Source organism: Diadema antillarum, unplaced genomic scaffold (assembly GCF_040938485.1).
Source record: "Diadema antillarum isolate AM-2024a unplaced genomic scaffold, OU_Dant_1.0 scf00000130, whole genome shotgun sequence".
Classification (NCBI taxonomy): domain Eukaryota; kingdom Metazoa; phylum Echinodermata; class Echinoidea; order Diadematoida; family Diadematidae; genus Diadema; species Diadema antillarum.
Window position 1 is genome coordinate 816,351 of NW_027271019.1, and position 25,417 is coordinate 841,767.

At 36.5% G+C, this 25,417-nt stretch overlaps 1 protein-coding gene across 1 annotated transcript in view; it reads right to left on the reverse strand.

Moving 5' to 3' along the window:
• The window catches only part of LOC139720606 (electroneutral sodium bicarbonate exchanger 1-like), a 124,727-nt gene that overhangs the window by 73,863 nt on the left and 25,447 nt on the right, over window positions 1-25,417 (reverse strand). The window contains exon 2 of the mRNA XM_071631961.1: window positions 13,263-13,341. Within this exon, the coding sequence (XP_071488062.1) occupies window positions 13,263-13,341 (79 nt within the window). The remainder of the gene's footprint in view (window positions 1-13,262; window positions 13,342-25,417) is intronic.

The following is a 25,417-nucleotide window of genomic DNA, read 5'->3' on the forward strand; positions in this document are numbered from 1 at the left end:
ATTTTTTCAAACCTACACCACTCATAAAAAATATGCTTACAGTATCCATTTTGATTATTGTAAGGTCATCAAAGCAACTACTTCCTCCAAAGTCTGGATTCCAGATGCGTATAACACAGTCTTCGCATCAAAAAGTATAGTAGATGAGGTTACTGTCTATCTGGTTCTACTCTAAGGAGCTTACCATGACAATGAATCAGTTTCATACTGAAATTCTATTATCATACACTGCCATTGCTAAACAAACCTTTTATAGTTGTTTCTTTCTTTAAAAAATGCCATTGAAATGCTGATATTATACATGACATATGAAAAAAGTAACAAATTCAGAATTCAGCCACACTTGTAAATAATCACAATTGAATCAACATGATAAGGAAAAATAAAGTATACAGCCAAGTTAAACTGATGTGTGATCCCAAAATAGCTATCTCCTTCCTGTGGTGCATTAAAATACACTAGTCATTTGCCATTAAGTCTTGGGTCGCACTGGATTTCCCTCTTGCCTGCCAACATTTAACTCAATATATGGGACTAAATATAGAAGGGCACTGGGCACCTTGCAACTTTCTGGCACATGGACAAACCATGAATCCATAAAAAGAAACATTCCAGATATTACAAATCCATTCAGCATGTAAAATCTGTCAGCTACGGAGGAGTCTCTAGAACACAGGCAAAGGCTCATGTCAGTCCTGTATCAATGACCTTCACAAACACCGATACTGTAAAAGTGGTTTCTTTCACGGTGGTTTTATTTTTGCGCTTTTCGCGCTTTGAGGTTGAATTTAACATCACGCGAAAATGTTTTGAACTCGTCGGTTGTACAACGCTATCATTACCGACCGCAAATTTAAACACACGCGAAAAAGTCCGCACCGATGGAAACCGCGAAAGTTTCTGTACGCGAAAGAAACCACTTTTACAGTACATTGTATAAAGACATGTTGAGCAATCCGCAATGAAGTTGATGGTATAAGCTAAAGTGCATCTGTCTGTCCTACATGCGTACAATTTGTATGATTCTCAATTTTCCAAGTTTTTGTCCACACATAAAACAGACAACTTTCATAGCTTTTCTGTATAACACCCAAGAGTGCTAGAAGAAAATTTGATTGATATGATTGCTTGCTGCATGTAAAGGGAAAGAGAGAGAGAGAGAGAATAATACGTGAGAGAAGGAGTTAGCCAGAACAAAGAGTGTGTCCGAGCATTAAAAAATGTAAATCAGCAACACTGACAGGTTAAACTTGGCAATCAAATCAAAATTTCACACGGTTTTACAAAATTTGCACAAATTCTGTCCTTCCATATGAAATGATACAAAAAAGCTATTCATTCACTTCTAAAATACACACATACTCATCTGCATGCACAAACATACAATTGTACATACTCGTACATACAGACAACACAAACTATATCCTATTCATGCCATATGATTTCTCTTCTGTAGAGGACTATGACATCTCTATGTCCATGGGTCAGTGGGTGCACTATAGCAGAACTACTCAGTACACTGTTAAAATGAGATCATACACTATAAATATGTGGGCATACATGTATATTGAAAGTTATTTTGTCTCCTTGGTAACCAACCCACTACATGTATGGACAATGAAAAGAGCATTTCCATCTGTCATTGGCAGTAGGCAGATTCCCAGTAGAGATCATTCATATTGAATGTCACCTGGATCACTAGAGACCTACATACTGTGTGACCATCTCTATGTCTGCTCCTATTATTACACAAACTCCATCTCCCATTAAATACACTGTACACAGGAAACCAACTGTTCAAGTCTTTAAACTGTTCTGAAATCCATCTTTAATGATCATGGCCATGGCATATCAACCCAGTTTAGCCTTTCACTGTGGACTACACACTTGTACACACACCACATACAGTCATAAAATGTCTACGCAGCCTTCTGTGGAACAGCAGCATCATTTGATGGTCCTTGTAAGGCAATGAAGGCATACTTAACCTTTCCTTTAGACGAATGCATTTAAACTCTACAGTAAATTGCTATATCTTTGGAGGTAATGGGTTGGCATACAGCATGATACTGACTAGATCACAAGAAAAGATACCTAAAATACACAATTATTAAACAATGTTATATTTCAATCTTACATCAAAACATGAATCTAAATTGTGTAAGTCACATTTGTCTCAAAGTAGATGTATTGCACGCAAAAGAACACAACTAACATTCACATATCGACCTTCTATGAGCTTCCATCTCACGCAGAATCACTTCAGAAACTAAAGAATAAGTAGTTTCCACTGTACTATCACTATTCTTACCACTACATAATGTATTAACATCACCATTATAACTTATGAATCATCAATATTCTCTGCTATCACTACTGGTTTCAGTGTTAACAAATCTCTATTGAACAAATTTTGATATTTTGACAGAGATGACAAGATTCTATGGCACTGGTGCACATTCACAGTCACTGTCAAAACTGCAGTTAGTTTTACACTAGCCTCACCACACCCAAATTCTCATTTTGTCCCAGATTGTGTACACACCTCAGCATGTTCACATAGGATAACAGCACCATGATTTTTATTTTCACACTCATTGTACATGTTTGAATTCTGTCATTGCCACCCTACACTGCCAACAGTCTATCCTACAGGAATCCAACATCCTACTTCAAAACCCTTATACTGAACCCCTCGGTAAACAATCACAATTCCATGTACACTTTGTGATCAATACTCCCCCAATGCTGCACAAACCAGCCATCCCCCATGCTACATTACATGCGTAGTTTGGCATGTTGTGCCGTCATAGACTAAGGATGAACATGGATGGCAGGCAAATACTCATATTGTTTTCATCAGTCTCTTTTCTTCCTCTTCCCATTATGTCATCCTTTTACCATCTCATTCCCTCTTTCTTTTACCATCTCATTCCCTCTTTTTTTTTACCATCTCATTCCCTCTTTCTTTTACCATCTCATTCCCTCTTCCTTTTACCATCTCATTCCCTCTTTCTTTTACCATCTCATTCCCTCTTCCTTTTACCATCTCATTCCCTCTTTCTTTTACCATCTCATTACGTCATCCTTTTACCATCTCATTCCCTCTTCCTTTTACCATCTCATTCCCTCTTTCTTTTACCATCTCATTCCCTCTTTCTTTTATCATCTCATTCCCTCTTCCTTTTACCATCTCATTCCCTCTTTCTTTTACCATCTCATTCCCTCTTCCTTTTACCATCTCATTCCCTCTTTCTTTTACCATCTCATTCCCTCTTTCTTTTACCATCTCATTCCCTCTTTCTTTTACCATCTCATTCCCTCTTTCTTTTACCCTGCCTGCTTCTCTTCATCCAAGTTTCCTTTCATCATATTTTTACTTTCTCTGCCAGGTTACCAATATGTTAATCCTGAATCATCATATTCTACAGCATCACCTTGGATATATTCTCCCTTGTTCCCAATCTGGTATGTCTTATACACTTTTACACAAATAAATATATACTATTATATGTGTACACACACACACACACACATACACACACATACATGCATGTACACATACAGACCTCTAAAAAAGGACATGATCACTGTGTTATTCTGTAATACTACAGAATAGATCAAAATATCTCTACAGACATTTTACAGAAGACTGCAGAGCTGAAGTATTAATATCAAACTTTGCGACCAAATGGACCATTCTATACTTTGCATGATCTTGAACTTGTTTCATGAACATTTTTCTCTCTTTCTTTTTGGGTTTGCTTCTATTTTTAATTTACCTTACTTATGTTATTACAACCTGGTGTTAATTGTTTTATGTACACTTATAAAACATTTCTTATGTTGTATATCTTCTGTTTCGATGTACTGTATGTTATTTGTTTTATTCGTTTGTAGCAGCTGTTATAAAAAATGAATTGTATGTACAGACCCATTAAAAAACAGCTTCAAAATGCTGAATGGGTCTTCCCGTATTGAAATTAATAAATGGATTGTGAATGAAATGAATAAACCAATAAGTCACCCATCATGCTTGATGGTACATTTGCATAATGCATACTACTACAATGGTCTAGAGGTATCACAAGGCATACAGATGCACATGTACATGCACGAGTTTGTTTACAGGTCTTTTACAGACCATGGCTGTTAAAATGCACATTTTCTACAATATTCTTATTGATTATCCACTTTTACTTGAAAATTCCCTATCAACAACGATGAAATGGATGCTACTCCCTCCTATCTACAATATCAAAAGCAATAGTCTAGCATAGTGTGCAGCACTGAAGATTGATGAGTTTACAAATATTGGTCCGCGTTAAGTGACATTTCTTCCCATCCCATAGCTGTCTCTCTTCCCCTCTACACTGCACTCTATTTCCAAACAGCCCTTAAAGCTCTCTCCACAGGACACTATAGCGGTTTTTAATCTCCCTGGAGAGCTACACTTTAATCCTTATCCTACTCAACTCCTCCTCATTAATTTGGAGGTAGGAAGCTGTAATAGCTCTGATCCATTTTTTTTTTTTTTTTAGAATCAACCTTTTATGTCAAGATGAGTGAGGGGATATTAACCCTTCACTGCTTGAATCGCCCACAGCTGTCCATTAAAAATCACATAGTCACCCACAGCTGCTCTTGTCTGTGTGTGTGTGTGTGTGTGTGTGTATGTGTGTGTGACTTAAAAGGAAAATTTCACACATAATTGTATCAGGTTAATCATCCCTGTGACAGTCTATTCTGTGTAAAGTTAATCACCAGAATTCACACTCAAGTTGTCTTGACTCATGCAAACTAGTGTGGAATCTAATGCCTTCCTTGATAAGTAGAGGCTGATAATGTACAAAACGTCTAGGTGCCCAAGGTTAATATATAACTAACTTGCCCAAATTTCACTCTACTGGAAGATAACATTTAAAAAATTTAAATCTGCAGGTAAAATGTGTGCCTAAAAGCTAGAACAAATGCTAAATACTGACTGTTTATCTTTAATGTAAGAGTCGCATCAAAGAACTGATCATTTTAATTAACCAGCCAGCACCCAAAGCTATTTTTGAAGATGGAGGCTTGCTCGTGTTGGTGCAATCATCCTCCTCATCCAGTCTCACCAGAGCTTCATCTCCTCTCATCCCTACATCTTTTCTCTGTCTCCTCCAAGAGCTTCATCTGCCCTCATCCCTACATCTTTTCTCTGTCTCCTCCAAGAGCTTCATCTGCCCTCATCCCTACATCTTTTCTCTGTCTCCTCCAAGAGCTTCATCTGCCCTCATCCCTACATCTTTTCTCTGTCTCCTCCAAGAGCTTCATCTCCTCTCATCCCTACATCTTTTCTCTGTCTCCTACAAGAGCCTCATCTGCCCTCATCCCTACATCTTTTCTCTGTCTCCTCCAAGAGCTTCATCTCCTCTCATCCCTACATCTTTTCTCTGTCTCCTCCAAGAGCTTCATCTGCCCTCATCCCTACATCTTTTCTCTGTCTCCTCCAAGAGCTTCATCTGCCCTCATCCCTACATCTTTTCTCTGTCTCCTCCAAGAGCTTCATCTGCCCTCATCCCTACATCTTTTCTCTGTCTCCTCCAAGAGCTTCATCTCCTCTCATCCCTACATCTTTTCTCTGTCTCCTACAAGAGCCTCATCTGCCCTCATCCCTACATCTTTTCTCTGTCTCCTCCAAGAGCTTCATCTCCTCTCATCCCTACATCTTTTCTCTGTCTCCTACAAGAGCTTCATCTGCCCTCATCCCTACATCTTTTCTCTGTCTCCTCCAAGAGCTTCATCTGCCCTCATCCCTACATCTTTTCTCTGTCTCCTCCAAGAGCTTCATCTCCTCTCATCCCTACATCTTTTCTCTGTCTCCTACAAGAGCCTCATCTGCCCTCATCCCTACATCTTTTCTCTTTCTCCTCCAAGAGCCTCATCTCCTCTCATCCCTACATTTTTTCTCTGTCTCCTCATCTCCCAGACTCCTACCCATCCCTCTGTCCCCTCCCCATCAATAACACTTTCTCATCACCACAATCTCCATCTCCAGGTCATGTACAATGTACAATGTATAAGTTTGCTACTGTAAGTGCAGATAAATTATAATTACTTAATATATACTAATGGGAGTCAACCTGTCTCACTAGAACAGAATGAAGAATTTTGTTGGAGCTACAGTTACCTGTCTTTTTTGTTTGAAACTTGATTGATTACCCACACACTGGCTTTGGGTTATACACATAATTTGGTGGCCTTCCAAACTTCCCATGCAGGTGTTCTTGAGTGGTTGAATAAAAAATGCATTTAATGCCAGCAACAAGAGAAAAAAAAAATCAAACCTGTTAGTCTCATCTGTGTATAGTAAGCAATGCATATCATGTGCTGTGATACATTCCCTGGACAAACATAAAAATTTATCAAAAGACCATAATGACAGTGCTCAACAAATACAGAGCTGCTATTTTCCTTCTGAAGTGCATTCAAACACTTTGCTTGAATTCAAATACAACATATAATTTCTTTGCTCTTCTAGGTTTGATATTATGACAAAGTAGTTGACGGAGGCTTGCCCGACCTGGCAACATATACCATGGATTAAAAAAAAAAAAAAAAACCTCCAGCTGTAGTACAGTGAAAGTGAAAGAAATTTAATGATAATTGTATCCCCCGAACAGAGTTCGGAGGATACTATGGATTTGGCCTCGTTGATTTTTGTTTGTTGGTTATACTGGCATCAGAACCAGAAATTTAATGAAATAAAATAACAGTCTATGTACAATCATCATTTCTCTCAACTAAGACTGCGTGCATTACGATATGCCTATAATTCACAGATGGCAATCTATGAATTGAATACAACAAGAACTCTACATGTGCAGTGCAGTCTCTCTCTCTCTCTTTTCCTTATTCTTCATTTTATTTCCATCTTTCTCCCCTCCATCTTTTTGCAGCTGTGCTAGCAATAACAGCCCACACATCACATCCTTCCAGTCTATAAACATGGCTCACACTGGCAAACAAATTTCAATGAGGATTTGATGAACTTGAGGAGAGGCAGGTGTAGGTAGACCTTTAGAAGCTATTTTACATTATACAGAGATTCTTCATATTAAAGGACAAGTTCACCTTCATAAACATAAGGATTGAGAAAATGCAACAATATTAGTAGAACACATCAGTGAAAGTTTGAGGAAAATTGGACAATCGATGCAAAAGTTATGAATTTTTCAAATTTTTGTGTTGGAACCGCTGGATGAGGAGACTATTACAGCTTGTGAGTCATATGCGTACAACAGTATAAAGAAAATGTAAAAGAAAATTCAACATATTTTCACTTTTTTCGCATAATAAAAGAGCACTTGACTTGCCTCTTTCTAAAGGCAGGGGAAATAATATTACCCATAACATTTGTCGGTAACGAGTCAGGGGAATGTGTACTTTTTTCAAAAGATGGAATTTTGTGAAATTCTCTTTATATTTTCCTTATATTGTTGTACGCATGTGACATCTAAGTTATTCATACACTGCAGTAGTCTTCTCATCCAGCGGGAACTGCACAAAAACTTCAAAAATTCATAACTTTTGAACGGATTGTCTGATTTTCCTCAAACTTTCAATGATGTGTTCTACTAATATTGCTACATTCTCTCAATCCCTATGTTTATGAAGGTGAACTTGTCCTTTAAAGATACCTCAACAACCTACTGTGCATGAACTGTATGATGGTCTCTTATTCCTATGTCATATCTATTGGAGATACCTGGTACATGTACAACAATCAACGTTTTATGGTACAAAGCTTTTTAAAACATTGACCTCGGGAGGCTCACAAGACTTAATCATCCATGATAACATATTTGAATTCAAAACACAAAGGAAGGACAACAGCAAACAGCCTGTTTCCACTTATGTAAAGTACAATTTACAAACTACACTGGCCTTACACAACTGAGAGTGATGACATTCATCACAAGAAACCATTGGTACTATGAAGAGTTGAGAAAATGTTTTGAACAGAATCAGCAATTACATGTATTTTGGGATATGTCAATAGATTACAGAAAGATAGAAGAGTATCAATTGCCCTACAGATATAACCTGAAATTCTGTCAACTCTCCAAGGCATACTACTGTTCCTCCTCAACGAAGGAATTTTTCTTTGATTGAAAGAGAACCAAAGTTCTGTAAATATCGCAAAAGTCATATCTGGGGGAAAAAAAATAATCCAACACAATCACCATGCTTAGTTCTCTCGGGACTGTTGTTGTTTTATTTCCCCAGTTATGCAAACATTCTAAGGTTATAATGCAGTATTCCTCCTCAAGTTGTCATCCACGTACCTAGTGAATGCCAAGAAATGATTCTCATTGCCTGTAGTACAACACTGTGTAAGAATCCAAAATCTATCTGTCAAGCTTTTTTAAGGTACATGTACAATCGAATGTACAATCAGTTAAATGGCACATAGTAATCACTTCCACATTAAGAGGAATTCCAGGCTAGTTATAAGTTGATCTGTGAAGAATGAGTAAAATATGTGCATCACAACAGTGAAAATTCGATCAAAATTTGATTACAAAGGAAGCTATGAAATGTATATATTTTTTTTGCATACTGTAAAACAATATTTTCGCGGCATGAAATGTTCATGAATTGGAGCCGACGTCCTTTTTCTGCGGCATGAAAATTTCGCGAGTTGCCTCTAACATTCAATGCGTAGGCCTATAGTGTAGACAAGAACTTTCACATGCATTTTGATTTCGCGAATCTTGGCTCTCGCGAAATTTGCGAAATTAAAATGGAAGCGAACATTCCTCATTTTACAGTAACGGTTCTAGAACAGTTGATATCAATATATGCAAATGAAAAAGCTTATGCTTACGCTCAAAATTTTCAATTGATCAGGTATAAAAATTGAAAAAAAAAATGTCATGATGGGCTTATCATCTTTCTTAATTTTTTTCTGTTTTTTGATGGGTGGATTGCAGACATCTGTAACTTTGCAGTCTTTCAACAAAAAGTAAATGGTAACAGATGCTAATATACAATGCATCTATAGACATCCCATCTCACAAAGTAAACCCCAAACAATATTTTTGACCTGACTGATTACACCTATCTCCACTGACCATGATGTGCTAATGTGCAAAATGTACAAAGACAGAGTGACTTGAATTGTAGAAAAATCATCTACAGGTCATCATCACATAACATAAGGAATGATATATTAAACTTGTACGTAGATTGTTTTATTTTTAATTTTTCAAGAAATCTCAAAGCAAATATAATTGTATATTTGATATGGCATTTAGTTACATGTAAGGTATGCTGTAAACAGAAATACAAGCAATAAAGTAGGACCGAATTCCTTTTCTTCCTCATCTGAATGAAGAGAATTTACTTTCGTTGGAGTTTATTCAGTGAGAAAATGTGTGTGTGAGAGAGAGAGAGAAAACTTGAATACATATGTCCTATGTATTTCTTTTGTGAACTATTGAAAAGCAAAAATCTTGACCTGGTTAATTATGTCAGTGTGTATATTTCAAGGGCAAACAAGAGCTATCAATCAAATCTGCTGTTTACCTTTTTCCATTCTACCTGCCAGGACACAGATGCTGTTACCTTGTTTAAGTTGACAATATGAGCTAGCAGACACCACGACACTTCTTAGATTGTGTTTGGTCAAGGTTATGAGGCGTCCACAGCATGACAGTGACAGTCTGTGATATTACCTTTTCTGGCTTTGAGTCTACATGTATTTCTGTGTCCGTAGTCTTACATTTAGGCATTTGAGAATGAACTCTTGCCTGTATTCAATAGAACTACAAAACAGATAGAGTACGTATCATAGCACAAGTGTCATTACAATCAAACTTATATAAAATTCATTCTCTCTCAATTCTTTTTACAATAACAAACGCAAAAATCATGTTTTCAACCAATATAGGGCCTATACAGTAAATGATTATAACTTATTTCAATACCTGAAGACAAAACATGTAGTGTAAAACTTTAGAATATTGTTTGCATCTTCTTTAATGGCCTAGTACACTAATGAACCTCGTACCACAATGTGGTTTTCCTGTGGTAAAGTCATTTTGAACAAGTAGGAGCACTTCACTCTCACATCAAGATAATGGCCCCTTTTGATTTTGACATAACTTGTGGTTATTTTACGAGTATTTCAAGGCCCTGTCACAAGTCATGTTAAATTCAAAATATTTTTCAACTATCAAAAAATAAAATAAAATGCAACATTTGAACTGGTCATTTCTCACTGGGAAATAAAATGATTTTGTTGAAGCAATCAATTCTCATTGCAAGAAAATACACATAAACAATTTGTGTTTGCTAGCATATCAATGTGTACCAGATATTCCAGAACAGAATTTTTTTTTTTTTTTCTGCAGTGAGCATTCTTGCTGTAAAAAGTCACAACAAACTACAAGCTAAGTTCCTAAAATCATACCCATGTGTGCAGCTTTATGAAGACATTTTGAGTGACTTTTGGCATACTAGCAATGTCTACCAAATGTGATTTTTCACTGGCAGTATGATTGGTCCGGATGAGGGAAATTCCCTCCTTAAAACCTTGAATACCAGCTGTCAGTCTTATGAGGCATCACTTGGAAGGTATCACCTGTGACAATTGTCTTGGGGAAGAAATCCCTCATTTCCTACTCAGCTGTCTCGTCACATTACAGATCTATCTGTCAGTACATAGTCTTACCCTAACAGGCACCTGGTACTGATTAATGGTTATCGATAGGGCAACAGTTTTAACAGTGCCTATCCTTTCAAATTTGGTTCTTTTGTTTGACATCAAAATGAGACCATGAACAACCCAAATAAGTCATTATTGCACTACGATTAATTCAATATTGAATATAGCATGTTAACACTGTAAATTGGTTATTGTATTCAAGGCAAAAAAACAAAATAGAAAGGATATCATATCAACTACTTTTTTTTCTCTCTAGACTAATGGGGAAAAAACCTCTATAAAATCTTGGTACTTCACCATTTTTCTCACTAAACTCCTTCCTGGTTTTGGTTCGGGGTTGCTATTATTTCCTTTTTACACATGTGTGTATCTGTACAAGTCTAAAGAGCTGAAATTTGGGGTTTACGGCCCTTATAATGCTTATCTATATTGGAAGCTCAGATACCACAAGCTAGTGACAAACACACCATTTTTGCTTACTTTTTTGTTTAATTAAGGTAATACCAGGCTGAATGTTCGTAAAATGACAATCTTTGGGCAATTATCTATTTCTGCTTTAAATACTTACATTACCAACTCTTTCTCATGAAAATGTTTACCTTGGTATTTTAAAAATCACAAATTTCACACAAGTATTAGTCTACAACAACTTGAAGGTAATAATGACCTAGATTTTTTACAAGTAAATCCCTACAATCAACCATCACACAGCTAGTTCTTTAGAGGGAAAAAAAAAAAATTTCTTCTATCTGTATCCATCTCTGATAGATACAAATCAGTATTTTTGGGATGTGCTGTGCTCCAGCATGTGTATTACGTTGGCTTTGGAAATTGCGCCAGTGCTCTCAGTGGAATCTCCAAAATCGTGCCATGCTAGAATGTCAGCTATTTGCCTAGGAGCACCAAATCAAATGAGGGAACCCTATTCTGAGCAATCTTACTCATGATGCAGGCTGGACTGGACGAGATGAAAGCAGAGAAGTAAACTGCTGACTTGGCACTGATGGGTAGGAGGCACATTACGACGAGATGCCAACAACGAAGGACCTATGTTGGCCACTTTGGTCATATCACAATGCTATATGGGATTTGATTTGGAAATAGCAACACTGCACTGGCACCAATATAACTTGAGCACTGCAATGAGCAACATGGTACAAGAGGTGAGGCTACAATACAATCAATGCCACAAAATGCTATTTCTTCTGCATTCTTTCTATTCCAACCAGTCTCGACAACTTTCCATGTGAATGATTTGGACAATTTATCCTGCTGGCTGGTTGTCTATGCCAGGGAGGGAGCATCGACTCTTTTTCAAGGAAGCATAGATTTTAGGGAATGGCAGTGTGTTAACCAGCCACCTTTCAGACATGGCCACTGCTGGATGAGATGACTATATCACTTTATGACATCATGTATGGAAAGCAATATACATTGTAAAGGAAAAATAAATAAGTTTGACATATTTTCACTTTTCTAGCACAATGAAAGAGCACTTGACTAACAATTTCAGAGCAGGGGGTATAATATTATCCTTTACATACACTGTATGTTAGTAGCAAGTCAAGTAAATGTGTAGTTTTCATAATAAATGCAATTTTGAAGCATTCTCTTTATATTTCTTTACAGAGTTTTGCATACATGACATCCCAAGGTTGATGTCACCTATTTCCATTGACTCCTCTGTTAAACCCATGGATCAACTCATTGTTTTGTTTTGTTTTTTCTATGGCTCTGACATCACAATAAACAAACCTTTGCCGCTTGCATTCAACAGTTACAAGTGTGCATTCTGTCACACCTTTTACTGTAAACAACTTCAACCATTCAGTTTCACGTACAAATACTTAACTGAGCTACTCATTCACCTTTCACAAAAAAAAAAAAAAAAATGGTTGCCATTTCTGTACTAAATTCAAGAATCTGTGTGGACCATATCTGTTGACGTCCCAGGTGTTGTATAAAACAAATAGTGGATGGTCTTTACTCGAGCAATGGAACAAGATTTCACACTTGGTGAAAGATGAGGCGCACTATTCTTTCACATCATGTCAAATTTTGTACTATCGCACTCGTGTCTATTCACTATTTGTATATGTCTGTAATGCCACAACTGTAGCTCTAGAGGGTGCATGGTTCACCTATTTCACTAAATTTAACTTTAGTCTAATTTAAATTTCCTTATAGCCTTTCAATTTATGTGCAAATTGGTCTAACTATGTGCTCAAACTCAGACATGTTAAAAATATACTGTCCATAACAGCAAACATTACATGTATATATGCAGTAATTTAACTGCCGCACAATGTGTTAAAATGGATTTAAATTTTTACTGTTTACAATTTAGGGTTATGTTTGTGGTTGCATTGTAGGAGTTCAGAATGAAAATGTTTTGTTACGTTAATGATTTTTGAAGCTGCAAAAAAGTGTCTGAAATGTGATGTCTGTAACACTGGAACTGCCCACTGCAAGAGAGAGAGAGAGAGAGAGAGAGAGAGAGAGAGAGAGAGAGAGAGAGAGAGAGAGAGAGAGAAACTGTCTAATACAATACCTGATATCTCATCCTCATCGGCTTCTCTCAGGCTATGGTAGTTCCCCTGGTCAACGACGACATCCGACTCGTCCATCTTCTGCAAAGGTCAAAGCAAAGGATAAAGAGACTTGCCTATAATATACATTGTGTGTGGAAAATGAAATACTGTCTTTCACTCATATCTACATAATGATCTCAGTCTCCAAGAGAACAAAGTTCTCTGGAGAAAACGGAACCTGCTCTCTATAAAACAAATGGCATAGCGGACGTGGTATATTAAAGGGAACATACACCCAAAGAGAAATGTGGGTTGAGTGAAAGCAGTAACATTAGTAGAACACATCAGTGAAAGTTTGAGGAAAATTGGGCAATCAATGCAAAAGTTATGAATTTTTAAAGTTTTGGTGTTGGAACTGCTGGGTAAGGAGACTACTAGAGGTTATGACGTATGAGGGGACTACAATATAAAGAAAATATAAAGGGAATTCAATAAAAATTCATTTTTCATGAAAATTACACATTCCATCAACTTGATACTGACATATGTTAGGGGTAGCGATTATTCCCCCTGCTTTCTGAAGTGGTTTGTCAAGTACTCTTTCATTTTGCTAGAAAAGTAAATTTTTGTAGAATTCTTTTTATATTTTCTTTATATTGTTGTCCACTCATACATCATAACCTCTAATAGTCTCCTCATCCAACGGTTCCAACACCAAAACTTTAAAAATTCATAACTTTTGCATCGATCGTCCGATTTTCCTCAAACTTTCACTGATGTGTTCTACTAATGTTAACGCTTTTACTCAATCCACATTGTTCTTTGGGTTTGAATTCCCTTTAACAATGAAATTGTACAATATTGAGTATATAAAGACACTGTACACATTGTACATTTGTACATCTGATTACTAAATGAGAGTATGTTTCACTGCTGTATCAACACAATGCGATAGCTCCTTCCATAAGAAAAGCTGATTTTAGATCAGGTAATGAGAACAGAATGAACATTTTAAACACATGTTAGACACAAACTACTCTAATCATATAAAAAATTAGGATGATGAATTTATTACCAGCATCAGCCGTTTAATGATACGTGAATGTGAATTGAGAAAAATTGTGCTGTAATAAGTAAAGTAAGCTTTTAGTGCTTACAAATAGCATTAGTAGCAACAGTTCCAGCATGAAACTGAATATGATTTCTAAGAGTTAGACTACCCTTGAACTGGTGCATCCACATTGATGCAAGCCTACAATAAAAAAGTATTTCTTCCTCTGCTTTCTGTGTTTGCATAGCATGAAAGATTGACCTAAAATATTCCTTCCCTTAGCTAGCAGAGAATGCTTTGCACCTAAACTTGGCAGTCACTGCAGAACTACTGTTCTGCCACCATTGATAATCACTGAATCCCAAGAAATGCAGAAAGAGCAGAGCAGACAGGCACAATCAATACTGCTCTGGCAATGCCACCGTTACAGCACTAATTCCCACATCCTCTCATCGATCCCACTAAGCAGTGGTGGATGCTGCCTGTGTAGGCAGCATACAGAACCTCCCTCCCACCATCATGTCCACCACCACTGAAATTTAACCCTCTTCATCTCATTCTCAAATTCCTACAGGAAGACTGAATATCTACTGGTGCTGGAACTGCCAACTTTCTTGCACCAGTGGGTGCATTTATTATTTAAAAAACAAACTTTGACATGTTTGACACACATTTCAATACCCACTATCAAAACACATACAAACGCCTTGCAGATAGCATTTCTACAGTTGTTGCATGAAATTTAAACTCTGTCATGGGTCACTTCTAAAAGAAGGCCTGGTCACTGCACAACATTTTGAACCATAGAGCAGAGATGTGTAGTTGGCAGTGGTTGACAAGGACAGGTCTGAACTATAAAATTACACATTTCAAAACGACTTTGCATAAACTATCAACACTACAGAAATGCATTTTTGGCTCAAACACGCTTGCCAATTGCACTTTTTTCGGCATTTCAGAAACACATTCATAACCCCATATGATTAAAACAGCTTTGCGTTTATCAACTGCCCAAAAATTCCTGAAAGGTGATTTGAAATCTTAATTCTGTGCCAGAAGTGAGTTGATAAATGCACCCAAACTCAGAAAGGTTTCAACAACCTGTAAGGGAGATACTTGTCTAGCACATGCATCTAAACAGGAAAAATGAATTTTCATATCAGATGCTTTATAATATTCCTATCAGGACATGAAAAGATCTGGAGTTCACATTTCTGGGACCCTCCTGCAGAATGAGGGAGACTTGGAAGCTCTGTTATAAACCTCTAGCAATCAGGGGTGCATGTCGCACCTGTAGCATTTATGACAACAAAAACATAAAATTTACACATTTCAGCAAACTCCCCAATCTTGTGTAACAGAAACCACCAACTAACAGGTATGGCATAGACACACAACTTTAGAGATATGTTACCCTGCCATCTCCATTGCTCCTCCACCCCCCCCCCCCCCTTTAGATCCCTCTGTGGAAAAAGAACAAATATATCTATCATTATTACGTTTTAGTTTGTAAAGATTGGTAATTCAAATCTGACCCCTATAAAACAGACTGAAAGCAAGATGAAACTGTGAGACTGGCACAGAGTTCAACTTCTGAAACTTGAGCGAGACTTCTAAATATCCTGCAGGTGTTAAATAAAGTACACAAGCATACAGAGTGTACCTCTGCACAGAGCCCCTCATGTACATACAGTGTATAACGTCTTTCCAAGTGCGTACGTATAACATACACATGTTCTCTCTTCACATGTTCTCTATTCACATAACCTGGGACAAATGCAGTCATGACATTCTGACACTGCGCTTGTGTATAAAGGAGTATGGAGTGATACTATGCACACTCTAGGTGCCTCCTAAATGCACACACTCACACATCAATCTGCTGCTGGAGGATCAGTTTCAACTGCAGAATTTTATCGGATATTACAAACAGTTGATGTACCAGTCTCATCAAATTATTATGGACCTACAGACATGGCATAGATACATGTACATGTACCTCCTCTAAAACCTTTGCACATGTGATATACTGTAAAACATGATATATTCGCGGCATGGATTTTTCGCAAATTGGAGCCGACGGCCTTTTTTGCAGGATGAAATTTTCGCAAACTGCCACTAGCATTCGACGCATATAGTGTAGACAAGAACTTTCGTGTGCATTTTAATTTTGCGAATCTTAGCGCTCGCGAAATTCGCGAAAATCAAAATGCACGCGAACATTCCTTGTTTTACAGTAGGCCTACAGGGCAAATGGAAGGAGTGCACCAGGTATGCAAAACAGCCAAAAGAAAACAAAATATCATTAATTTGTTGATAATATCTGTTTTCATCTAATTTATTCCTTAACTTACAAGCCAACATTTGACAGCTTGAGCACACCCTTTTATAATAGTTGATGTTCTTCCATTTATACTTTTAACAAGTATATTTTTGTCAAAATATAACATGTCTTATTTCATAATGATATAGGCCTACTTTGCTGCACTGGCCCTTTCCTACCTGTGAAGTACAGCCATTTCTTGAAACTGATTAGTGAAAAGAATACTTTTTGCACATCATTTTGAAACTTTGTATTTCCACTCATTAAATAAGGAAGAACATAACATGTAGAAAAAGACAATATCCCTGCATTATAATCAGTGGGTTCCCTCTCCAAATTGATGCTGTGTGTGACTGGAATATTACAAGTACATTGTATAATCTGCTCACAGCAATGCTATTGCAAGTGCACAAGTATACACTTGTCCTCATGTATGTATGTACATCAAGTTTCCACACAAGAGCATACAGGTAGGAAGTATAACAAAAAATGTACATACACAGACCGTAGTCTTCCTACGGTACCGATCTACTGCATCCCCCCTGTAAGTCATCTTGATATTCTTTAACGATAAACTCTTCATTTCTGCTACTGTAATACTGCATGATAGCTTCATGCATGTACTTTCTTCATGTCATGGCATGCTAGATGCTAGATTGATAAAAAACAACAACAACCCCCCCCCCCCTCAAAGTTAGTAGAAAAGCAGTATCAGCCTCTAATGGTTAACAGAGTACATCATTCGTAAGGTCCATAAAGTAAAATTGCATGACAGCGCACACTGCATTTTCAGTCATATATCAAGTATGAATACAAAAAACACATCCACTGACCTCTAGATGCACATACATTGCACATTGTAGATACAGTGCGCAATGTTTATTTAGCACAGTTGTCTAATGGAAAAAGTCTACAAGTAAGACTTAATGCAAAGTGGAAACTACTTGTATACATTCACATATTTTTTTTGTTGGTATATTCACTTACACACGAACTCAATTTGTAATGCTCAAACTACAAAATTATGTGACGTAGGCCCGACATGCCGACTCTGACTATGACTATCTACATGTGATATGAAACAAGCAAGATTCCATATTTTTTCATCATGTGAAGAGCCACTATACAACTACACTTCCTACAAAATTAGTCAGTCAATAATGTTTTAAGAACTAGGGAGGAAGACAGACATTACTAGAATCTTCTATTTGGCAAACATTCAAATCATTAAGTGAGCATCTTTCTTTCACAGACATTTACAGTCCATCTCCACGAAGAACATACCTCCCAGAAATGATCACAGAGCACTGGACCAGCATGTACACAAAATTCTGATTCTAAAAGTATGGCTTTTGGCTTGGGCAAAGAAGAAATAGCTACTACATTGTGCTGTACAAGGTATTCTTTCTTTTCAATGAGAGCTGGTGAAATCTTCCCTTTCTGGGGAATATGTTGTCTTTTCCAAATTAAAAAACCTAATGAGAATTTCAGTAATCTTGAGTAAAGTACATAGTAATTACTATGGCTTTCCTCAATGGGATATGGTTGCATTTACTGGCTTTTATAAACACATCATTTCAAGCATACATTGACAAAGATTCATAAAGACCTCTAATACTTTATGTGCAGTGGCCTTTATAACCTTTACACAAGATGGTTAAAACAGCAAATATTGGCGAGTTCTACAACACAACAAACCTTTGAAAGCTTCAGGCTTTTCACAGTAATCATACACAAGTAAAGCTGAAGTGGTACTCTGAGAAGTCAGCCCACATAGGGTATGATTCCTTCATTACTCCCAACATGATCACAAGAGCAAAGCAGACTGAACTGTAAAAATTCATGACATGTAAATATTTGCAGGCCTCCACTATTAAACACGCAAAAAGCACAAAACAAGCTCCAGGCACTGGAAAAAAAAAATGAAATCTGACTTAAAGACAACAGGAGTGGACAGAGTGGAAGCTTGAAACACTTTACCAGGCATGATTTACACATCTTTGTTTGTCCAGTTGATGTAATTACACCATGTAGATATGACTCATCTGTCAAGATATAGGATTCATGAAAGCTTGGCAGATTCGGCTATGGTGTATATGAAGAGTTTGTTTGCAAAAACCGATAAGTCCATTTTTGAAGATTTTGAAGTACGGTCTCTGTCATAGAGTACAAAATATTACCTTTTAAATGATATATTGGTTACTACATATAAAGGTACATTTTTGAAGTTATGGTCAAAAGAAGCAAACATTTTCTTATTATTCTCTTGACTTTTCTTGACCTTTAATCGCAAATATCTCCATTTGGCAAATATGGACTTATTGGTTTTTGCGAACAAACTCTTCATATGCTTAGTAACAATTGAATACATTGTATTATTTCTCAGGACTACAATTTGTAAACCTGCTTTTCCCCTATGCCCAGAGTGCTTATTGCCTTGCAAAGTACAGCAGGGTTTAGTTTTACTTTTTTAAAACTGTTTTTGTTTAAATTGTTTTCTGTTTTTGTTTCATCTTGTAACAAACAATACGTATTTAATTTTTCTTTTGCCTCAAGATAAAATAAAAAGCAAACTCTTAAAGAAAAATTGACATCCTTTCATTACAAACACACACACACAAATAATCACATGACATGAACGATGGTTGCTAGTATTACAGTGAGCATACACTGTAGCTTTCCCTCAAATGAGCCATTATACAGGCTGTTTTTCAGTCTGTCAGTCAGTTACAGTCAATTACAATGTAATTGGTCACTGCAGTCAGTCACTCTACTATACACAGTAAATATTTGATGAATGGATACATCTCACCGCACTTTGGACCTAATCTCATGAAACAGTTCAAACTAACACAGTGTGACAAGTACATTGTTCCACCTTCACCCTAATTAAGAGTTTTCACACTTACAGAGAACCCTTTTGTATTATCAAATCTTGTTTTTCAATTTAACCCTATTTCTGTCACATATGCCATAGCCAGACTGCTCAGACATTTTGCAGTGCGCAGACACAAGATTGTTGATGGCCATTTCTGATTATCATTATTAGCATTACTGTGCCATGTTATACATCATTTAAAAGCTTACGGTCTAAACTTTCATATTACATAATAATCTGAGTGAGGGCGCCCCTTAAATTCAAAGTAGGACGCCCTCTTATGTCATATAAATATCATTGCAGACTTACTTCTACATGTTACCAACTCATTTTTTCACACGACATGCTCTTGCATCACAAAAAGGTCTCACTGATGTTGCAGAGAATTTATTCAGCTTTCAGATGATATGATTTTTTCATCAATAGCATCAGTACTTTTCATTTTATGAACAAAAGTCTGTGGCAATTACAAACTAGATTTCACACATTTTGTGTAATTTCTGATTTGTGAATGAAGTTGGCCTGAAAGTAGATAAAGCATGTTTGTATCTTGTCAAGCTGAAACTATAAATTGAATTGTGCTTTTTATTTCAAATCTAGATTAATCTTGTCCTATGATATTGCCACAATTATAAGATAATCTAAGGATAAAAACTGTCCATTGAAAATATTCAGACTTCGGAGTGTCCATTCCAGTTGATCATAGTTTACGACTCTCTGCACTCTCCTCATTGAAACAGAAGGAACTATCACAGCAGTCATTTTTCTTTATGATAAACCTGCACTGAACTAAAGTTTCGCATCTATGGTTTCCTATGTAATAATAATAAACAGTCAAACATACCCCAACATCAAGACTGTACAGTTTCAGGCCGCCAGCAGGAGGCTACTGTAACCCTATTGCTCCTTACACCTGCCCCACTGGCCCTGGCAAACTAGAGACCCATTGCACTGCTGTCAGTGCCGAGTAAACAGTTACAACTGCTGCACTGAATGTGCAGGGTTCATCTATTCTACAGATCATTTATGAGGCCGATATTACTGCCTGGAACTATACCCCTTCACAGAATTTAAAGATGTTGAAATCCCTATCCTGAATGTTTTCCCTTCATATTTTACTATTTTGACTTAGATACATGAGATGAAAATTGACCCATGTGTACGATCTTTTCATTGCACACTGTGATCTCTATTACAGTCCCACATGTACAGATTCGTGTAAGTTCTCCACACAAGAAACCTATGGCAAAACTGTACACAATACATTGCAGTCTGATTGCAAATAAACATGGGCGGGGCCACCACAATTTCTTGAACTTGTCCTTTAAGCCTCTTTCACGCTATCATTTCTTTCTACAGAATATTTCCCTTTGTGCTCCATTAGGCCAGGACACTTCACATATTCACATGCACCTTCTATCACCCTACATGTATCTTGCTCCGAGCCCCATTCTTCTCCATAAAAGTTGTCATTTTTTGACCCATTAGAAGTAGACAATATTTCAACCTTGCATATCATTTCAGTGTATGTGGAGTGTCTAGGGCTAGTCCATACACAACATTCAAATTATGATACTACTATTATTAGAATCTAGATGAATGAGTAATATGCACAGACCTCACAGCATGCATCATATTACCAATCACATGTGTGATAATGCATCTTGTTTACGACATGCCAACTTCAAAGTGTTTGAAATAGCCAAGAAATGCCAGGATAGCGATGTACATGTAAGGCTCTTTCCCATATCATCCTTTCACTGAGCAAGGACCTTCCAGTCAATAGCACACTTTACTTTGATGTCGGGTAGTAATCAATTTATGACATCAAGACGTCCTCATGCAAGAATCATCTACTGTACAGTGCCCTAACATTATTAGGATGAGCTAATGAAATAGGAATGATAAAAAACAAATGCAAACACAAAAACAAAAACAAACATCCCCCCCAAAAAAAACACCAACAAAACAACAGCTCACAGGCCATAATGAATAACAATATTCTGATTTTGAAACTAATAAAAAACACAGTTCTCAGAGGAAAAGTCACAGGTCAAGCGCATGCAATGTATAAGACTACTGTACACAGATTTATGTGTGATGAAACCCTTCAACCAAAAAAAGTTTGATTCTATAATTTTGTATTTATTCTGTGGAAACATGGACTGTCCCCTCTACTTAAATAAAGACATTGTAGAACACTACTCTGTAGGAGAAAAATTATAAGATCACTTAATATTACGATTCCTTTAGAATGATGCAAAAGGACTATTTCTTTTTTTTTTTCATGGATAACCCCACCTGCCCATGCTTATGCCAAACTGTATCTCTTTAAATAACAACTTATGACACAGACTGCTGCTTACAAACAACCAAAAGCACAATCATACACTAGGGCCCCACTTTATCAAAAGATATTACCGATTACAAATTTCCTTACCACGTAGGATGCCATACAATTTTTGTAGACTTACGATAGAAATCAACTATCAAAATCAATTACAACTCTCTACAAAACAGGGCCCAGAAACAACATACTTCCTCTTGCAGAAATTCTTGCACATTTTGCTTCATACATGTACTGATTTCAAGGATACAAATGTGAGTGCAATAAAGAAGAAGAAGACAAAAAAGAGACAGACCACTGTAAACCCTAAGCCATACCTTTAAGAGCTCTAGCCACATAAGTTTGTTAATTGGCCACAATTAATGCAAACTCACTACTCACATATCCTTTTTTCTCAGACCTACAGATGTATGCGAACATGACAGTTATACACACACATCATTTGCTTCTTCCCTCCCTTATTATACTCCTCTCTCACCTTTTACAAACATAAACTTCTGTGAGCAAATGCAAACAAAATTAAACAAGTTTTCATCCATTAAACCAAGAACATGCATAAATCTTCACACACAAAATATTACATCCACATCCAAAGAACTTGTCACTTGTAGGATATATGCCAAGGGATATTCTGAACTGTAAGCACATAACAGTTATTCACAATGGTGATCCTCCCTGCAAATTTGCACAACCCTTCAAGCCATTGAAAAAAAAAATGAGGATTTGCCAAGTATTCATTCTCATAATTTCCTTGCTGGCACACACTTCTTTGAAAAGCTGCATTACTCATGTGATGTATTATCTTGGAAAAGGAACTCATTCAGGCAATTTGTGGTCGGTTAGTCACATTGGAAAACTGCTGGTTAGTTTTCTTTTTTCCTGTTTCTATGCCTCTTCATACATGAATAACACTATCAGTAAATTGAGGAAGGGGTGCAATTGTTGTTAAATATCATGTATACTAGCAGTGATGCTTATATTTCTTGAACTGGTATAGCCTTAAATTTTTCAGCTTCTTCAACAACAGGAACGGCAATGATACAATTTGGTATGCATTCTTGCTCACAACCAGTCTTTGGAATAGAGAACTGTAGCCAGGGTCACACTGAGTAAAACTTCTTGAAGTTTTGCCAAGGTTAACACAAAGTTAGATATTAGAAAAAAAATTTATTGATAAAATGCAAAATTTCTAACATAATCTATCCTGTTAAACCAAATGGTTGTGTATAGGCCCATATTCATGACAGTTATTTATTTATAGTCATATGACATACATTGTACATTGTATATCATACATAATATGCATTAAGATACAAAAGGTAACAGAATGTATTAAATGACTTTTACTTGATATTTCAAGGGCTGTAACTTTGTGAGGATTTGCATTCAAGAGTCCCCAACATATTCTCTGATATTTCAGTTCATTAACAGACAACAAAAATTGATTGTGATATTTCAGTCAAGACTTCTTATCTTCAAAATATAACTAAATAAGCATCACTGTGTATATTAAAGAAAATGTTTTAATAGAAAAGAGGTAACCTGCCAATCAATCTTAATGACCTATTTGTCTCAATACATCCATTTAAATATCTCTTTTCTTGCCATTCAATTTCTCGACATTAACAGGACATGTTAACAACCAATACATATTGTACGCTCAGCTAATTCATGACACGCTGAATAATAATATTTCTTTCATTTCAACTCAGATCAGCATGCATGGCATTCCCACTTCAGTGTGGCAAAGGCATTTCTGCCCACCAAAATGAGAACCCTTGGCCCTACATTTGCCCAATACAAATTAAATTTGCACTGCTGAAAGGGCAATCAGATGGTATTACATGAGAGAAGTTTGGTCTGCTTACATGTTGGGTGTAGCAGAACACCCTTATTGAGTTTATCTTACTCAAGACAGGTGATGTAGCCATTCAAACTGAAAGTGAAGCAGATAGTGCGCCAAAGAGTGCATTCCTCACTTCTGGAATATGCATTAGCAACATCTACTCAGACAAGATACAGGAGTAATGGGGCGCATGCTGTACGTGACATAATACATGTGTGTCTTCAAGTTCCCAAGCACTCTCTGAAGAGGAGTTCTCAGAAACATTATCAGAAGGAATACTGCAAAACAATTTTGCCTTCTGCTTTTGCTTTGAAGACTAGATATAATGAAATAAATTCATCATTTGATAAATGTATTGTATGATGCAAGATTAGATTCAGACCACAAGACAGCCCTCAGTTTAAAACTAAAATTCCATTTTCATTACATGCTTCAATATTATGAAAGACATTCAGAAATTTGTGAATGCAACAGTAGAAGAAAAAAAATAGGAAGTTTTGCTCAATATTAGTATTTTAAGAAAACTCTCAAACAATGGGTGTAAATACCAGACAACTACACACGAGCTTACTTTTTGAAATGGCACAAACCATCAAAACTAAATTGTGAGTGATTAACACCATTGAAATGCCAATACTGTGTGGGTCATGGCTACCATATCTGTGAACACAGGTGATATTTACAACATATACTTACACACTTCCTGTTCAACTCATTTTATTACCTTATCCAGCATGACACCTTCTGTGGTCTTTGTACACACAAATGATGGCAATAATAGCCCACATGACTTACAAGACAAACATCCTGCTAGCCTATCAATGCATAGTCTGTATTCACAGGACATCAACACTTTGCCAAAAATCAAATGACTGACAAGATTTTAACAGCATAATTGTTTATAACACATCACTTAATTAGCAATACAACATTTTCTAAAAGTCAGCTATCTTTATGCAAAAATATCATTGATTTTTCAAGTTACATTCATAACCTCAGTTATCAGAAGTACCATCTACATATCATGCACCAAGGTTTACAAATTGTGATTCTTGAATTTTGCTAAAGATAGCAATTTCTTTCTTAAAGGTGAGCAAATATCAAAGTCCACTCATGTCGGTCAAAAAGTTCGACACTGCTGTTGGCAGACAAACAATGTAACTCCCTGACTGTGAAAACAGTGTCATCTGGAGTTTATGAAGCCACATACCAAATGCTATTAAAAAAAAGAAAAGAAAAAAAAAAGAAAATGAATAATTAAGAACATCATATGGCATCCATCCATCCATCTAATGCCTGCAAAGCCATCACTTCAACTTCTTTTTCATAAGACTGATTTTCTTTGATGAAATATGCACATTGCATGTAAATAATTATGTAAAGGAGGGTACATCACACTAAGGAACAAGTCATACGTACAAATTTTGTAATACATGAATATTTCTCAAGAGCCAAAATACTTTTGTTGTAATTTCTCTAGAATGGCTTATCTACAGTAAATCTACTTTCCTTATATGATGTGCCCTAATGATTTTTATCAAAGCACAAAAAAAAATCTAAAGTTGAATTGAAACATGTATACAGAGGAGCATGCATATTAGTGTTTCTATGCTATTTATAACTAACAAGTTACACTGTACATCCAGTAAATTTTCATGTGTACTAGCAAAACAGGAAAAAGAACAGAAGATGAGACCATTTCTTATATCCAAAATATGCATATTTTTCTC